General features: G+C 35.9%; 1 protein-coding gene across 16 annotated transcripts in view; it reads left to right on the top strand.

Moving 5' to 3' along the window:
- CADPS2 (calcium dependent secretion activator 2) overlaps positions 1-12,175 on the top strand; it is a 555,767-nt gene that overhangs the window by 501,688 nt on the left and 41,904 nt on the right. For 13 of the 16 annotated variants that reach the window (XM_074942329.1, XM_074942327.1, XM_074942337.1 and 10 more), the window contains 3 exons: positions 2,813-2,887; positions 10,184-10,267; positions 10,365-10,397. In XM_074942329.1, the coding sequence (XP_074798430.1) occupies positions 2,813-2,887; positions 10,184-10,267; positions 10,365-10,397 (192 nt within the window). The remainder of the gene's footprint in view (positions 1-2,812; positions 2,888-10,183; positions 10,268-10,364; positions 10,398-12,175) is intronic. The other 3 variants (XM_074942330.1, XM_074942335.1, XM_074942332.1) reach the window with 1 other exon arrangement.

Below are 12,175 nucleotides of genomic sequence, written 5' to 3'. Positions count from 1 at the left end.
AGCAATTAATCACAATTTTTTTTTATCACTTGACAGCCCTAGTATTTTTGTCTTCCTCCCCAGCATGAGGTTATTATCATTGTCAGAATCAGCCATACCTGAAGGACCAGTGGTCTGGTCCAGAAAGGGAAATCTTATATGTTCTTAGCTCATGGTAAGTTCACCACGGCTGAAAATAGTCTCCCCATTGACACTCTATAGACCTCCTTTGGCTGCAGCTGATCACATTTTTTGAGAAGAAAATATCCCAGAGCCACTGGGATGCCACATTCTGCAATGTCTCCTTCAGGGATCTCAGGAATGATGCTAGGAGATTTTCTTCATAGAATATCAGGGTTGGAAGGGACCTCAGGAGGTCATCTAGTCCAACCCCCTTGCTCAAAGCAGGACCAGTTCCCCCCCCACTTTTTTTGGCCCCAGATCCCTAAATGGCACCCTCAAGGACTGAACTCACAACCCTGGGTTTAGCAGGCTAATGCTCAAACCACTGAGCTATCACTCCCCGAGTGCTCAAATTAGTTCAGTTCTGTAAATTGCTTTGTCTACCCTCCCAGCCCCTAAATGAACAATACATCAGCCAAGGAAGAATTTTAAAATGACTAAAGGTTTGTTATTTTTCTGACTTTCAATTCCTTCATCTATTCAGAGAGAATCATTTATACTATCCATTGGTCTCACTAGAGCGAGTTTAGAGACGTGGAGGCCAAATGTTGCCATAAATATCTCTTCTGGATAATTTCAGAAACTGGACTGTTGGGCAAGGATCATGCATGCAGCATTGCCAACACTCACAGTTTTATTACAAGTTTATAGTGTTTGATGTTTCTCTTGAAGCTCCAGCTTCAAATGATTACATGAGAACCTCAGCTTAAAAAAAAAAAAAAAAGTTTATAGCCCTCATGGTTGCAGAGAAAAACTTGAAAACATTAACCTTAAAAGTTCCAAACCAGGAAGCAAATAAAATAATCCCAATTTTTATTAAAAAATCTCATTCTCTGAAAATCTTGTATCATGATTTTTGAACACTTGGGGTTGCCTGAACTCCCTTCTCTCAACTTATTCCTATGAGAGTTACTTTAGCCTGCAATAGATTAACTCCCAATTCCTGCAAAATCATAGGTAATCAGAATAGCGATAGGACAGGAGAATGGAGGGAAATGAAAATATAAGGATTTGGGGCATTAGAAGTGGAGGTAATTTGCATGAACTTTTGGGTAACTCTGCAACTGTCAGCGGTGGCACTAAAGTTGAGGAGATATGGGTGACATCTGTGAGAAATCAATTTTTGGATACTTCTGCTGGAGAGGCAGGATCCACTGTCTGCTGGGATTGCATAACAACAAAAGACATAGATTATTTTGGCTGAATTGGGCCCTTAAAGTGTCAACAAAATTTTATGCTGTTCAAAAAATTAATAATTTCCCCCTTGGATGTAGGACAAAGGCCAGCAACTTGTCCATACTGCAGCCACAGAAAGCTTCTCTGTGTATTTGCATTAGGTTCATTCACTCTTCAGAGTGAATGAGATGTGCATTGAGATCTTCATGAGGTATATATTCAATTATATGCATTTTTAAAGGGAGAATTTTTTAAAAAATATTGATTCAACATGCAATAAAAAGTACTTGGGGCATTGAGAAGTTACATAACAGACCCCTATGCTACTTTAATTCGAATGCAGATACGGTAAGTATTTATTGTTTGGAAAATCATTTCCTGAGCATATTAAGCAGATCCAATTTAATGTTTTGATTTGTATGGAAACTTTGAGACAGAAGAAAAATGGCCTTCAAAAACTTACATCTTAGAAAACTATTCATCTGGCAGCTGCTAAGCTAGGCTAATATTTATGTTGACCTCAGTACTTTTACTCCAAGCATTATGTTATTAGCTGTTCCAAGTAGCCTTGAATTATCAAGATAGGGTTAGTCTTTACAAGTCACATTTTCTGTGAAGTGGCTATTGAGGACAATCTTTGCTGTCAGATAAATGTTTTTAAAGGAAGAATTACTATTTAAATTGATGTCCCTTCACAGCAGAATAGGAGTTCTAGCTCCTGTTAATTTCAGGATGGAACTCTGTAGTATTATCCAAAGAAAGCATAAAAGTCTTTCAGATTTATTTTAAATAGCACCTACTTAAAAACATCTTTTTCCGTGAAAAAGCAGGAAAAAAAGCTTTGAAGAATGAGGACTGTTTTATTATGCCTTCTGTGGACTATTAATTTGTTACCATCTATTCAGCTTTGTTGATGAAATTTTAATTTTGTCCTTGCTTGAGCGTAATGTAAGGTTTGTATAAACTGCAGCTCACTAAGCTGACAAAAAGGCCCTTTTAGGATGAACAATTGGGAGCTCATTTTATTTCTAGAGGACATTTAAAATAACTTATGAATGAGAGTTGTCAGACATGAAATGCTGTATTAATTAAATCTTTTTCTAGTCCTTTTGCTTCTCCAGCTATACCAACCCTTTAGAAAAAAAAATACATGGCCACCTTAATTATAGAGGAGAAGACAAAAAGTATCCTTCACATTCCTTCGCCTGAATAAGAATAAGAACTCAATTCATCTAAATAATAACCCCATTAGCTGCTTAACTCAACAGTGTACATGGGAAAATTTTCAGCACAAAATGTAAGAAAGTGTTGATTGGGTGGATCGTTTTCAATGTTTTGTTCTTCTGATGTTCAAAATGATAATTTTAAGTGAATCTGATCTGTCAGGGTTAGCAGCTTTGTACCATTTATGACTTATGACAAAAGTGTTGTGTTCGTATACACACTAATGCTTTCTTTGTCTTTTAAAACGCAGCAACAATACCATTCAAAAATAGATGACTTGATTGAAGAAACTGTTAAAGAAATTATTTCACTTCTTGTTTCAAAGGTAAACATATTTCTATTTTGATTTGTTTTAGAATGGCAAACACATTTTAAATCACGGGTTGTCAGAAATGTCCTTAAACAGAATGCATTTCATTCTGTATTTTCTACAATGAGATTGGACAAATATGATTTGTAAACAGCGATCACCCAAGTTATCATGAATGTTACAGAATTTAATTGATTAGACTCTCACCTGGAGAAAGCTTTCTGAGTAGTTTGCTAATCAGAGTAGTTTCTCTTTTGTTTATATTGCAGCTCCTTCATGACTACTGGCAGCCAGTAGCACCAACACATTTGAGTATATTAACATTGTATCTCTGAGTATGTTAACATTGTCTTCATTAATTGTGTTTTTATTTCCTTACTTGTTTCATTGTGTACATGAAGAAAACTTTCTGTCCATTTTTAAATACTATTTAAATCACTTTTCAATTTAGAGATGGGCCACACAAAAAATCTGAATAGCATTTTTGTTTACTTTTCCTTTATCCTAAATACTTAGAGGATGTTTTTAAGTGCAGCAAGATTAAATCATATTTTTATTATTGTGCCTAAAGTGCTTCACAAAATACACAGTAGGAGGGGAAAAAAACCCTCAACCACAGACAATTCCAAGAGTAGTAAAGAAAGTAGCAAATAATATTGGGAAAGTATACAGCTTTTAAAATAAATGTTCTTCTGTTTTAAATACAACATCTGTGCACTTTAAACAATTAATGCATTCCAGAGATGTCAGCTTTTCAAGATTAGGATAAAAGATTTATAAGTATGTGGTGCCTTAATTGATTAATGAGGAACCAAGAAAGAATATTATACAGACCTCCATTATGACTTTGTCTTCTCTTGTTCATAACTTCCTGAATTTTTTTCCCTTTTAACCAACATCTCTCACAGTTGGGCATAAGTCGAGGATGGACTTTTTTTGGAAATTTGAGCAAAATTTGTTCACCCTTGGCTGAATTATGTGAAGGCACAAAAATATATAATTTTTCTTTTGTAAAGAGATTTAAATATTTTGGATGCATATATAATTTTGAAATGAACTTTACAATTTGAAGCATTACATGCAGTTAGTCCTCACTGAGGACTCATCTCTTCAATAAATGTATGTATGTAAACAGAGAGAGAAAGAGAACTCCCGTAAAAGTAATTCTTCCTTAAATTAAAGTGTATTTAATGTTTGAGACTAGGTGGTGGGCATATGGAATGGAGTCAGAAGCTGAGATGGCAATATTTGTTGTGGACATATGGAAGGAGAGTTCTGAGTAACGTAGCCAATCAAAGCAGAAAAATTTGCAAAATCAGTGTTTATTTTAAAGAAAGTGTACTGGGGCTGCAGGCAGCACAACTGGATTCTGGGAGTTGTATTTCTTGGATTATACTTCCATTCTGAAATGAACTGATGGCCAAAAGTCTGCCAATGAAGTAGTCATCTGAAGCTGATGGAGAAGTGAAACCTCTAACGCTGTGTCTACATTAGCCTTTTTGGGGATAACTCCCACTATGCGCTGTCATTGGTGTATCTCCACCAGCAGTAGCAATGATGGGAGCACTATTTTAGACAGGGCACAGGCATGCTTACCACTGAATCATTGATGCCACTGGAGATACATTGGTGGTAGTGCAGCAGTGGGTGATTTCCCATAAAATGTTTAGTGTAGACAAGGTATAAAAGGGTAATGTAGTACCCCAGAGAAGAAGGAAAGAAGACTCTCACACAACCTCCCATTAAAAATTTTCCTGTAACTTCTTACAAGATATTCAAGGCCACTGCCTCAGGCTTCAGCTATAAAGAGAATAAGCTATTGTATAAAAAGACATTTATTATTATAGTTAGCAAATGTGACAAGAGAAATTCTCAAAATCATGGAAAGAGTATTTGGATTTATGTGTAAGAAGAAAATTTGCTTTAGTAAGAAAGTTCGTCCTAAGTTTGAAAGTTAAATATTTAACTACTTTTCATTTTAAAACATTTAATGCGCTAGCATGATATGTATTCCTGGAAACTATGTTTAAAATATTCTAGTATGCAAAGTATTTAAAACATTGTGGAATTTAGAGTTGTTCATTCCTTTATTTGTACTCGTTACAGAAGTTTGAAATAAGATTTTCTTTCCCACAGATTTTGTCGTCTTTTTCGTTGACAAATTACTTGCTATTTTGATGGGGCAGAAATTAGCATAGCTGGTTTTCTTTACCAAGAGTTTCTATTTGCATTGCACCTTCTGATGACAAAACAGAAGCATAACTGATAATATTCCCACAGCTATGAAAATAATGTTAGCTTACAGGAAAGTGAGCTGAGAACAGTGACTATTGATTTTCTCTAGTTTCTCAACAATGCTGAAGTGGTTTAAGGTGCACGCACACGCACACATCATTAGACATTTGGATCCCAATTTTTAGCTACTCTTTCACTAAACCTGAATCTGTGTACATAAATAGTGTACTTGGGTATGTAATAACCCAACCTGCATGAACAAATATCTTATGATGAGGTGGCTGGACACTTATGCTCCTGATCTGATACTAAGGTTGTGGATACTTTGTGTGATTTCAACGTCGCCATCTGGCAGAGGTTCCACCATAGCAACCTCCATTAGGTTATACTTTGACGAGTTTAGCCCATGAACTATAAAAAAAAGCTAAGAATGTAAAATGTAAAAGTTACATTCACAGGACATTAGCAAATAGGTTATGCTGCAAGTTTGACCTTATTTAGGCCCTGATTCAACAAGGTACTTAGGTATGTGCTTAAGTCCATTCTTACATAGAAATGGTTTACATGCAGTTGGTTATGGATTTATTATTTTTATTTATTGTGTTATAGTAGCAACTAGGAGACCCAGTCATGGACAAGGAGCTGTACAAATATAGAACAAAAAGAGAGTTCCTCCCGTAAAAAGTTTACAATCTAAGTATAAGCCAAGAAATAACAGACAATGTTGGTCAGCAGTGGCCTCAACACACCAGCAACCTAACTGTTAAATGCTTTGCAGAACTGGAGCTGTAAAACCAAAATGAAATAATGATAGAAATATTTAGCACTTATATAGCATTTTTCATGTTGAAGACATCATAGAAATAATAACTAATCAACCTGTTGAGTTAGAGAGTCTCCACTAATGCACAAGCAACATTTTGGGGCTCACCTACTTGCCTTGCAAAAACCCCTTGTGCATGACATAAGTGTATATCACAGGCCAGAAGAGGGACCTGGCATGGGCAGTTAGGGGATCTACTGATTCACTGGTTTTACAGACTCCCTCCAATTAACTTCCTGGAGCCCTGGAAGAAGATAAAGATACCGTCCACCCTTCCAGGCGTCAAATCCATGCAGGACAGCAGCTGAAACAATTGCCTCCCTTTTGCAAGGGTGACTCCAGCAGAGGACAAGGAGCTTTGCACCAGTTTTGCTGAATATAGCCCCATCATTCCTAACCCTGGTACATACTCCCCAGCAAAAATTACATTCAAATGGATTTAAGGTTGAGAGTGCATATTTGCTTTGTTTTAAATTTAACCTTAACTCTTGAGATTTTCTTGGTATATAAAGCAGTATTTTTCAGGGGGAATAATTACAACATCTCTGTGATGTATTTTACCCCACTTTACTGATATGTACTTTCAGTCTTAGCTCCATTTTAACATATTTTTGGCTGGGAATTGCCTTAGTTTTTTTTTTTATTGTTAAAAGTCTCATACATGAACATGAAACAAGAAACCCAAAGAGAATATGCCATTTTATTTTTCTGATTATTTGAAGGTATGAAATATCAATCTTAAATCATTGTTTTCAGGTAGACTGAGGCCACAGGCTGCACACAGTTAAGGCTACCTCCTTTAAAAATAGCCCCAGCCTGCTATTGTTTCCAATTTGACTGAAAGAGAGATGTGCTCACGAAAAATACTCACCTCAAAATCTCAGGAGGCAAAGAACAACACTATGAGGAGCAGGTGAATGGAAATTGTGGCCGTCTTTGCTAAGGATAGCCTGAGGCTTCTTTTCCTTTGAGAACAATGGGAGAAGGTGGCCATTTTGAAAGAGGGCAGATAGTCACATTGGAACATCATTCTTCAGACTCTACTGAAGGAGAAATTTTCAGTTATAAAGGATAATGGCAAAGATGACCACTAAACATTTTAAAAAACCTTTTAATATAGCTAATATGCACAAGATTTCAGTTGAATATAAACTACATGAGAAGTTTGAAGTCTGTGTTGTTCCATTTTTAAGGTAGTATGAGACAAAAAAAGGTCCAAAACAGGTAGCTCAAGTTCTTAAAGGTCAGATTTTTAATTAATTTTGGCCCTAACCTATTTAATGGGTTTACTTGTAAATTATTAAAAAAATAATTTTATTTTGTAAAAGAAAGTGTTGTAATTTTGGGAAGTATATGCTGTATTTTTCATAATTAACAAAGATGTTGAATCCCCTTTTTTAAGTGCAAAACTCATCCTTAATTATGGAACAGCGACCAGCGTCTCCATAATGTGGAGATGGGCTGCCTTTCATGATTTTCCAGCAACAGTCATGAATTCCTAATATGTCGTCCTGACAGCATAACCTGGCAGATCTTTACGATTGCTTACTTCAGTTGCTATTGCAATTAGATATGAAGGGAATTTTTAGATACATTTTACTGCAGCATTGATACTGTTAGAGGATGCTGAAGCCTAGGAAACTGGGGGGAAGCAATCTTTGTGATTGGCTGATCACTGAAAGCCCAACTATCTCTTCCTGTTGGAATACAGAGCTTAGATGCCCAGTGACATCAGCAAATTGTATTGATTGCTTCCATTCCAAGGGACAGAGAGTGAAGATTCAAAGCAAAGTTGATATATCATTGTTGTTCTTAGTCAGCAAGAACCAACAGCTGTCGTTATAACATCCATATTCTTTTATGTACTGGATCCAAAGATGGTATTAATCAATCACACTATTTTGAGTTATCACCAGTGTATTATATTTTTAACAGGGAAATAAACCTTGTTGCTTAGAATATTTACCTTTTACTCTTTGCTTTTATCTGTAATGATTTCCTTCAGAAATGAAAAGGATGCTGATACCTTTTTATTTCAATGAGATTTCATGTAGTAAAGATTAAATTGCTAATTTCACAAACAAGATTTACCGTGCTAAAATGTTAAATAAATCACATGAATAATACAGAGCAGTGAAACAAAGCAATCTCAGCGTCTCATCCTGACAACCCCAGAAGACCTGAAAATGCAAAGTATACCCAGAAGTATTTATATAGTCCTTCAGGTCTATGTAGAGAGATCACAGGAAACAGCTAAAGACACAATCACCAGCCTCATAACTAAGCCCTGTATTTAACTTGATTTCTTTGGGATTTCAATGCATTCTTTTAATATACTCATTTTAATAACATGTTAGTGCTGAAAACATGGGCCTGGTGTTTGTTACTGAGATCAGTCCCACCAGCAATGGGTCTTTTCAGAATAATATTGACTAACATTTTGCAGAAAGAATCCTTCTGAATAAGATGAGTATTGTAAGAGTACTGCAGTGTGCAAGCAATGGTTACTCACTGGCATGTAATAGCAAGGCAGAGAACTGGCATCCCATGTAAGGCCAGGACCCTGATTTATACCCAGAGCAGAGAAAAAACCAACTTCCATCCTCTCTAGTAGCCCAATGCATTTGTAATCCAAATACAGCTCTTGGATCCTACAGTGATGATAAATCATTTATAAATGTGAATGAATAGATTAGGTGATGAGTGTAGTTCTGCACTTACTCTTGCTCTTTGAACTGTTGGAAGCAGATTTTATTGTAAGGTGATGCTCTCAGTTTCTCATAGGGAGAAGGGAAGGTGACACTGTTGTGACACCGTGATACTGCCCATTAACAGCATGCCAGATGGAATTTTGTCCTGTCCTCACACTCATAAAGTGCTACTCCTTGGTTCTGAGAATGAGTTTTTGGCAGCAGACAAATTACAAATTACTTTTTACAATATTCTTTACATATGTCATGAGGCAACTAACATATGACCAGTGAGCATGCACGTATGCAATAATTAACCAGTAATGAGCTACCTTGTGTGTGTATTTTTTTTCTCAACAATTGTTACATTTTCTTTTTTTCTTGTATGTGATGTCATAAGTAACATGATCAACTAAATGGAATACACAAAGGTGGAGGGTTTGGTTTAAGTTAATTTTTTCATAACCTATGTAAACATTATGCCCACAATTTGCATGCAGGACTGAGTGTTTGGCAAAGGTGGCTTTATGCTATGACTATGCCATGGCACTCATAGAATCACAGGTGCCAGATCCACCAGGTTTATGGTCTCTTTCCAATTGCAGAATGGAGCAAAGTGGTCACAGTAGATCCAAGATTCAGGCCTTATATTTTCTGATTCTTAGCTGGTTCTTCAGTAGCAGTTCAGTAACAAACACTGTCCCTAGAGCAGTGCTGACGTAATCAGTGGTGCTAATACACAAACCAGGGAAATCAGCTTTGGTTAATTTCATCTCCCTTTTAAACATAAGAAAAATATTGAATGTCAGGACATTTAAACTTAACAGTTGCACTTGATCCTTAATTCCTACCACTGTGCCACTTTAAAAACAATTTCTAACAGCAGCATGAATGAAGTTCCCATGGCTGCCCATAACTTGCTACTTCCTTTTGTGCCACTTTCTGAAATGTGGTCTTAAAAAAATAATAAAAGTGTTTGTATTTCTGTATAAAGGTATAGTGGGTGCACACATTTTTTTAACCACACGTTCTAGAGGTAATAAATGTGTATAAGGTAGAAAGCCATTCTTTAGAAGTGGGGTTTTGTTTTTTGTTGGTTGGTTGGCTTTTCCCCCCTATTTCTGAGTTATTGGAAGCAGTGACTTCCATCAGTTTTGTTTATAGATGAAACTGAGTACTTCCTATGACTTCGCTCATTGAGAGACGGACAAAATGATCAGATTTTCAGGCTACAGTGTTCTGTTACAGAGTGCAAACAGGACAAGGTATTCACTTTCCCATCCTTAATAATTAACATGACACTGTATGTATATAAATATTTATACTGTGTCTTTGTGTAGTTTCAAAAAAAGAAAAGGAGTACTTGTGGCACCTTGGAGACTAACAAATTTATTTGAGCATAAGCTTTCGTGAGCTACAGCTGATGCATCCGATGAAGTAAGCTGTAGCTCACGAAAGCTTATGCTCAAATAAATTTGTTAGTCTCTAAGGTGCCACAAGTCCTCCTTTTCTTTTTGCGAATACAGACTAACATGGCTACTCTGAAACCTGTCATTTGTGTAGTTTGTTTCAGTGCTAGAAGGTGTGCTGTCTAAACTATCAAGGTATGATGAAGGCACATTCTTCTCATCAATACTTTCATTCACTGTAAGTATATGAACTATTAACCAACTATTAATTTTTAAACTACACATAATTATTAACACTTATAGTATTTGTTTCTTATTTTTAATTTTTTTAAAAGGTGAAAGCAGCTGCAAAATATGTTGATGTTCCTGTAAGTATGACTTTTTTTTAAATTTCACTTGTTTCTAGTATTAGGCACAATCCACAAATAGATGTAGTTTTTCTTAGTTTATATTTTTCATTGCTGTCATTATGATCTCTCATAGAGGTTCGCTATAGCTTTACTCAGAGTAGTTAAACAGTCGCCACAACCCTTAGAGGGCATCTCATTTCCCTCTCGCAACAGCTAAGTCTCAAAGCAAAGCTTAGAAAGATTATTCTCAATGCACTTTTTCAGTTGTGGGAAGACTGAGAATTGTAACCTAGGAACTCGATCTTAGGGGACATTTCATCATTTGGATATATTGTTTGTACGTGTATGATCAGTTACACTTAAAGAATTGGATGCTGTATGTACAAGCATCACCCTCAGATATCACTGTTGATAAATTCCTTACTTGTAAACAAAAGCCTGATCCTACAGCCATTATTCAGATGATTAACCCTTATTTATGTCTGCAGCTCTATTGGGGCTACATGCAACATACATGAGTAAGGTTCCGTCTGTGAGTAAGGGATGTTGATTGAGCTGTGTTTAATGTAGAAACAAAAGTCAACTGCTCTATTTATTATCCATTAAATATATTTTAAATATTTTTTTCCAAACAAGCATAAAAGTTATCTGAGAAACTATTAAACTAATTTAAATTAATGACCCTCCATTCTTTTACAAGGCTCTATGTTACTTATAACTTAGATCCCTCTGATAGAATTCTTAGACAATCTTGGCTGCCAAACATAGTAATAAATGTGATTAGCCTAATTTTAATAATACGTCTTTTTAAATGGTATATCCTTATTGATGCTTATAAGAAATAAAAGTTACAGAAGAACTGCAAATATATCTGAAGTTGCAGGTAGAAATCCTTTAAACAGTTTTCTATCCCAAAAATCTAATGCCTACAAGTCAGTTTGTACAGTAATTCATAAAATTAAAAAACAAATAACACCGCCCCTCAAAAAAAAAAAAAAAACCCCAACCCAGAAAACCTAAATAAAAGGAAAATCCTTACCAAACTTGTGGAACCGTTTTCAGTTAATTCATTACCTTTGTCTTATATTTATGTCTCACTTGCACATATTATAACAAATTATGACTTTTATCCCTTAATATTATTTCTTGGTGTTATTTTGTTTGGCTGGGTATGTTTTCTTTTTCTGAATCTTAGAAGTACCCCCCATGTTTTATCGAAAACATGCAACTTGTCTTCCATTCAAAATGATGACCTCAGACCAAATCCAGTTTAAACACAGTTTATGCTGGCAATATTTCATGCTTGGGGAATGCCTAAATAAGATCTTTGGAAAGGTACTTCAAAAGCTAGGCAAATGCCTGTGGAAGATGTCTTTAAAAAATTAGACATTCATATACTTCTGTTAGAGCAAATGAAAAGAGCTCCTATTTATTTAGACTAGATATGGCAAAGAGATTTCAAAAGCTCTCAGCACTGGCCTAACTCTGCTCCCATTGAAGTCAATGGTAAAACTCTCATTGACTTCAATTTGAGTAGAACGGGGACAAGGCTGAGCACTTCTGAATCCCACTCTTCATGTTCAGAATGTGATTGGTTAAAAAAGTGGCATGAGGCTTACAAGGCAACCAGAAATGCTGCTTTAAGCTTGATGTCGTTTCAAATATATAATAAATTGAATTCTGTTTGGGGGCCAGATTCTCCCCCCAAGCTCCACAGTCACAGCTAAACCAGTGTGGTTCTAGTAGGCCCCGGGGTAGGCCAGGATTTGCACCCTAAGGTGGCTATATACTGCTAA

This window comes from Natator depressus, chromosome 1 (genome assembly GCF_965152275.1).
Source record: "Natator depressus isolate rNatDep1 chromosome 1, rNatDep2.hap1, whole genome shotgun sequence".
Classification (NCBI taxonomy): domain Eukaryota; kingdom Metazoa; phylum Chordata; order Testudines; family Cheloniidae; genus Natator; species Natator depressus.
The sequence above is the reverse complement of the archived record's forward strand: the minus strand, read 5'-3'. Positions and strand labels throughout refer to the sequence as shown.